This window comes from Siniperca chuatsi, linkage group LG4 (assembly GCF_020085105.1).
Source record: "Siniperca chuatsi isolate FFG_IHB_CAS linkage group LG4, ASM2008510v1, whole genome shotgun sequence".
NCBI classification, from domain to species: Eukaryota; Metazoa; Chordata; class Actinopteri; order Centrarchiformes; family Sinipercidae; genus Siniperca; species Siniperca chuatsi.
This window is the reverse complement of record NC_058045.1, coordinates 13,734,796-13,741,960: the sequence shown is the minus strand read 5'-3', so window position 1 is coordinate 13,741,960 and position 7,165 is coordinate 13,734,796. Positions and strand designations below refer to the sequence as shown.

The 7,165-nt window shown below is 40.4% G+C and overlaps 1 protein-coding gene across 1 annotated transcript; it reads right to left on the bottom strand.

Annotated features, from left to right (window-relative positions):
• Nucleotides 1–272: 272 nt before the first annotated feature.
• fkbp4 (FKBP prolyl isomerase 4) lies at nt 273–7,091 on the bottom strand. The gene is made up of 11 exons (XM_044194687.1): nt 6,615–7,091; nt 5,866–6,010; nt 5,637–5,779; nt 5,388–5,508; nt 3,472–3,628; nt 3,201–3,291; nt 2,997–3,080; nt 2,709–2,894; nt 2,160–2,303; nt 1,570–1,665; nt 273–1,438 (listed from the first exon to the last, which is right to left on the bottom strand). The coding sequence occupies exons 1-11, from the start codon at nt 6,711–6,713 to the stop codon at nt 1,358–1,360; spliced, it is 1,347 nt and encodes a 448-aa protein (XP_044050622.1). The 5' UTR covers nt 6,714–7,091; the 3' UTR covers nt 273–1,357.
• Between the last annotated feature and the right edge of the window lie 74 nt (nt 7,092–7,165).

The window sequence follows — 7,165 nt, the reverse complement described above, 5'->3', positions numbered from 1 at the left end:
CAAGCTCAAAATCATGGAGTAAAAGTTGGGCAGAATTAATTCCTTCTGTGACTTGCCAACAGAGTCCTTATTTTTCACCCAAGTACTTTGTGTCAGTGTACTTAACATTTTTGACAAGTTACCACAGTTCTTCATATACGTGAAGAAACATTTTTTTTTCCCTTGCCACATTTGGTTTATAAGAAGAAGACAGGATAGGGGACAAAATGGATACTGCATGGTAACTGGAAACCGAGGGAAACAGATGTAACAGTCAAGAATATCACACTCAATCAAGTTGTAGGTATTGTTTATTATATCAGTCTATCAGGGCAGACTAAGCTGTGACCCTTCCAACAGACAAAGATAAACTCAACACATGACCCACAGCCCCGTTTTAAATTAGCCCCCTAGTTCCGTTTCTGCCCCACTCTACAGGTGTTGTAGACTAACATGAACAAGGCCCACATCTTCCTCTGGCGTACCGACTTTAACAGCCTGAATCGGATGCACACATTCATACAGGTTCTTTTTACAGTAAATTAAGACCAAGACTTAACGGCTTATTACTTGAGTGTGTCCAGGAGAAGCTAATTAATGTCCTTTCTAGCTGCTTTAAAGTTGCACATATTCCAGTTAAGCAATTGGTTGTATTCATCATTTCAAGAGCAATACAGAAATCACAAGCACAACACTGGAAAAGAATTAATAAGTACAAACTCAATATTTCCAAAGCAAAAGGTGAACAGTCCTTTACCCTGGGGGCTATAGGGGAGCGCCATCTTTAGACAGAGAGAAGCTTGAAGTTCGACAGCTATTCCAGGCTAACGTCTTACTCCACCTATCCACAGTGCTGCTACATACATACTTTGGGACACAGACACTCCGACAGATCATACCTATGCACACAAACAACACAACTCCAGGAATTGATCAGTAGGCCCATGAGAGGAGGGTTGGAGGGATAGCATAAAATGTGTGGAGGGGTATAGGAGAGAGGGTAGTGCTAGGTGAATGGTCTAGCCCTTCACGGGTGAGGGTTTGAAATTCTGCACTTAACATTTGGATGCACTTTTTACCTACCCAAAACACTGTGAAAACATGTGTGCAGTTCAAAGTTGTGGGTTGAAAGGGTTTGGGGGTGGGGTTGTGGCACACAATTCATTCATTAAAACCACATCCCACAGTGCCATTAGCTGGGGAAGCCCCACCAGCTCGTGCAGCTGCCACAGCAAAAACCCAAATACAAACAACGCTAGCGAAGATGCTCCCCAAAAATCAGTGTTCACGTTGACACGCTCACACACACACACACACACACACACGGCTGAAGTTACAAAAGTCCGAAGTACAGATGAACCATAAGTCACATCTTCATCTATGCCTTTTCTCCATTCTCAATCTCCATCTCATCATCGCCGTTCTCCTTACTCTCACTCTTCACCTTCTCTGCTTCTTTCTGTTCATGGGGAGAGAAAAAAAACCCAAAACAAATCAGCATTTTTTTTTTACTTTTCAGTCTCTGACAATCTAAAAACATGCTTATTATCCCACCCTCTTGTGCCTGTTGTACAAAACACAATTCTTCACCTTGGAATCCCTCTCTGCAAATTTCTGGAACATGTTGGCATAGATGCGTTTGTCCTTCTCATGCTGCTCCTTAAGACGCTTCTGACAAAGAGCCATCTAGCATGATATAATGAAGCAGAGGTTAGACAAGCATATTTTCAGATATGACACAGGTACAGCAACACCCAGAAGATACAATACAATGAAATTCTCCAGATCTCATTTTTCAAAGACCAATTTGATATGCGCTGAAGGATAATTAGGGCATTGTCAGAGTGTACAAACATCCCCACCTATCCTACTTAGTAAATATGACAACCAGCAAATGAATGCAGCAGCAACAGTTTATTTCGCCAAATGAGCTCATACCAGATATAATAATACATTTAAGAGACCAATATGTGCCTGTTTCAGTTTGGACGACAGCACAATAAATATAGCCAGATCTCACAGCAAAATGAGTCTTGACTATAAAAAAAGGAGACATGCATTTATCGCTATGAACCTTTTTTTGGATTTGTAACAAACTCAATCATGATGGCAAAATCTAGGAAAATAAGACCCAGGTTGAAAGTTGTTGCAATTATCCTTTAAGACACATGCCACTATACCTGGCTCTTGGCAGCCTTGTTGGCAGGATACAGCTGAATAACTTGTTGGAAGTCATCTCTTGCCCTGTCAAACTCCTTCATAGCATACAGTGCCTCTCCCCTTCGGAACAAAGCCTTCTCATTGGATGCATCTAACTCCAGAGCCTACAATCATGAACAGAGTATAATGCATGTTTAAGGCATTTAACCACATAAATAATCGGCAATTATAGTAAAGCAGTCTACCCATATAACACACACAAACTATACTCAACGTAACAAAGAATTAAGGCACTTCTCACATTAACACCAACAATACTCAGACCTAAATACTTAATGAATAGTGAATGAATCATCAACAAATCTTTGTCATATGTGTGTCCAGCTTAAAGATAAACAAATTGTAGAAAAGGTTTCAGTCGTAGTCATCTGGACAATGTTTTCAAATTCAAGACGTTTCGGCTCCCATCCGGAAGTCATTCCGGATGGGAGCCGAAACGTCTTTTCTACAATGCAACACTCCTGGGCAAATGGAGGGACTACACCGTCTCATAAACAACAGATAGATACCTTGTCACAGCTTTCTAGGGCTTGGTTTGGCTCCTGTAGTTTAAGGAAGCACATGGCCAAGTTCAGATGTGCAGCCAGCCGCAATGCTTTCACCTTCTTCTCGTCCTCCTCTGACAAACCAGATTCATGTTCGAGCCATGACACAATCCTTTTGTACTGCACTGACGCCTGCTTGTATTTTCCCTCCTGAAACATATGAAATCAGTGCACTGGAAAACATGAAAAAGTATTTCTCGGTCTTATAAATTCTCCTTATAGCTGTGTGCTTTGTAAATACCCCCTGCATACCTTAAAATACTGCGTTCCCTTCTCTTTGACAATGCTGCTCTGTTCCAGCTTCTCTACCGTGTTCATCTCCCACGATTCCTTAGCCTAAAGAAAAAAGACATTAAATCACGCCTTAGAAGGGAAAATGACGCTCTGCACAGCTGACATGTAATTGGCCAACTAAAGCCTAGTTGTGTTTGCAACACAGAGCCAAGATGTTTTTACCTTCTCAAAGGCTGTCAGTTTGATTTTGTACTGCAGTGTTGCTCCTCCAGGAATGTTATACTTTGCATTGCCTACATTTCCAAAGCCATATCTACAAATCAAAGACACTTATTAGTTATCTCAAATGCTGTGTATAAATGTTGTATTACCTGTTGCAATTTAACTTAACAGTATTGCAGTGTAGTTGATTGTGTTCACACTTTTCTCCCTATGACAACACATTACTACAGAAAAACAGTAAGTATTTGCGTCTTAGTACATGTGATCATACTTAGGCTTAATAGTGACGAGTGCCTCCTCTCCCTGCTCCATAGCCATGATAGCTTTCTCCAATCCAGTTGGAAAGCCAAGACTCTCTCCATCTCCAATCTCAAACTTCAATTCTCTCTCGTCAAATACACGTCCCTCATAGGTACCCTCCACAGTTACTGAAAGGGATTGAAAAATGCCGGGGGGTTAGCTTGTACTACAAACCAGACTCTCAATTTAGCCACAAACTTGTACAAACATGCAATAGTTTGAGAGCAGTGGGGAAATGGCACTTGAAGACAAGTGATGCAATTTCCAAACGGTCAAGCTACATATTTTGTTTTGTTAAGGATGCCTAAATAAATTACAGTAAAGTAATCCCACAATCTGACATAGTTGGTGAAAACTATTTTTGTCAAACTAGTCATTTAAATGCTGCTATTCAATATCAATAACACTAGTTGTACAAGTTGAGCCTTGAGTAGGATTTGCTTGAGAAGAAAAAAAAAACAAGACCCCAAAACTTTACAAACACCATCTTTTGCCAGTTGTGCAGGAATCCATCTGTATTGTGGAAAGGAGTCCACAATTTGTTTTGAACTTTAGGAGGAGATTTTAGAATTCAACACAATAGCATTTTTAATGACTTTGATTTAAGCATTTAAGTATCAAACTCACCCCCTCACCCCTATTACAATCGAAAGGTGGCTGTGAATGTTTGTTTAAAAACAACAAAAACAAACAAACAAAAACAGCAGTTGTAGGCAGCTTTGATTCACAGCAGTTACAGTAGACTCCAGTGGGTGCCAGCTTTCATGATGAGGAAAAAGAAGCAAAACTCTGAAGTCCTACAATCATCCACTTCTCCAGTCCCCATCTGTATGCTCATACATTTAAAACACAAATTTCTGCCAAAATATGACACAACTTCCGTCTCAATCCTCACATACGAGTACAACCATGCCAAGTTTGTGAGCAGGTGCATACATTATATTCCCCAAACCAACAAAAGGAGCTATATTGGTGTTGGCGTGTTGTTACAAGTACCACAGAGATGGATGAAGAAGGTGAAATAAGAAACCAGGAAGTCCAGTTTGAAGGCAATACAGCAGTTTTTGCTAATTTGAGGAAGGACTTTATAGCTCTTCTTAAGTTAAATGTCTGTGGTGAAAATGTGCTCTTTGGTCTCTATGCTTGTGAGGTTAACAGTAGAGGTGGCACAATGCAAGGTGTTAAAGCTACAATTTTTGGAATCTATTGTAACCAACATAAATTCAACCTGACTACAGCCTCTGCTCTCCATGAAGGATGGGTTAGTGGGTGAGTGATTTGACAGTCAAAAGACAAATTTTGGGTGTACCAAATTGAGCATCAAATATCAGGTAAAGTTTAAAATATGCACCTGCACACTTGCATGCATTTCTATATCGATTCATGTGTTGCTCAGGCTCAGCATACCACCATAATCTTTAAGCAAACCAATTTGTGCAAATTCATCGTTGGTGTCTTTGTATGGCTTAAAAATCCAATCAGTGAATTTGAAGAAACAAAAACCTCTATGCAAACACATCCTCAGATGTTTAAAGAGTTATTGTCTGACATAATGGTTGAAGCTTAATAAAGAAAGTAGGCTACCATTGCTATTGTTATAGCAATGTCACTTATTACTATTGTTACATTATTACATAGGGACTCCATAAAGTGTCCTTGGATTGAAAGCGCAAACGCCTAGAACTGCGCTCACCTAAAAATATACACTAACTCGGCTTTCCAAGGATTGAAATGAATCAAAATTGAATTTAGATTAAATGTACTAATCACTATTACATGTCATATTAATGATTTCTGGTGATGTTGATCTTGCTGTATTTTCACTCTTAAGGGACCCCTATAAGCAGGTCAATTGTATCTATATTAGCAAAGAAATAGCTGTGTTACCTTCAACAGCAGCTCCTTCATTTGGCTTGGAATATCCCTGCCCTTTAGTGATAATGCGACGAATGATTCCTTCATCCTCATCATCCGTTATGTCCTCGCCTCGAAATTCAAACAGTTCCACCTACAAGTGTGCAGATGTAAATTAACATCTTAATATCTTTTCAAACCAACAAAGGATCAAGGTATAGTGTATTTTCAACCAAAATACCCAGTAATATGGATACCCAGTAAGATATCACTGACACTTACCTCAAAAACAAGAGTAGCATTGGGGGGTATCTTGGGTGGGCTGCCTGCAGATCCATAAGCATACTCTGGCTTACAGAAGAGCTGGCACAATTCCCCCACTTTCATTGTGGCTACACCAATGTCCCATGCCTTTATTACTTGACCTAAACACAGAGAAGACCGATTACCAACACTGGCTGTGCAACTATGGCAGGTGAACGTTCATGTCTCTGCTAGATATGAAACCAACCTTTGCCCAACTCGAAGGAAAACCTCTCTCCTCTGTCTCTGCTCGAGTCAAAGTGAGTGCCATCCAGAAGTGTGCCCACATAATGTACAAATACTTTGTCACCAGTCATGGGAAGCTCTGTGCCTGTGCCTTCCCTTTTCACCAGCTTGAAAAACAGACATTGAGAAGAGAATTAAAAATAAAAAAATAAAAATAAAAAATTAGTAGATTATTATTAGAGATTTAAAAAAAAAAAAATCTACTCTGCAGCAGACACGAAAAGCCAGTCCCACACATTTCTGTCATGTACACCCACCCTGCAGTCTGGTACTTTGAATCATAGGAGGTAAAGCTGCCAAATCCTTCATTGTGAATGAACGTGAGCTGTAACGTCTTATTCAAATCCCTGTGTGTGTGCGCGTTTGAATATTAAATGTCCCCATCAGCATTAATAGCTTCTGCATTTCTCCGGGGCTCCAGAACCTTCTAGAAACATGGACGATTGAAATGGCTAATTATACATGTTGTTGACATCCTAGTAATAATTTGGCTATGAAACCAATGATAGGATACAAGATAAATAGCGTTACGATGTTGTCAACACTGTAGTTAGCTTGCATTAGCTGTTTTAATTGAGGCGATATCCTAGATAACAAGACAACAACAGCTAACGTTAGCCTAGCCGAATTAGTAAACAACAACAAGCAGCCAGCTAACCACGCAGCTAGCTGAATTCATATATAGTAACGTACCAAAAAACTAGTATTTACCTTTAAAACACCCCCGTCTTTCTTTGGTGTGATGTCCTCTCCCTCCATTGGGATGGTGTGTTGTCCTTCACTTGTCTGCTCCTCTGCAGTCATTGTCATGAAGCTAATTTACCCCTCCTACTATGACCTGCACCACAATTCAAACTAACACCGGCTAATAGTAGTGGTGGCTAAAGCTAATTAGCGTTACTTCCACGCCAAGTGCGGCAAACAACAACCTGACGCTAGCAAGCTAACTAACGTTGGTTAAAGCTAGCCTTAGCTACTTGTGAATGCTACTATAAATACAACACACGCTACAGTTTAGAGCTGCGTTGAAATCGTGCAATCGTTGTGCACCAGTCACACTTGAATCCGAGCAGGATATGAGCTTTTGATGAGTTTGCTTCACGTCCACGTTGTCTTGCAGCCAAACATCTGACAAGCTTTTAAAGAAGGGCACAGAATTTTCCAGACTTTCGAGAAGGCGGGGGGATGAACCCGAGGTGGTGGCGTTACTTATAATTCATACGCATCTTCCGGAAAGGCGGTGCACATACAAAGAGTGGAGC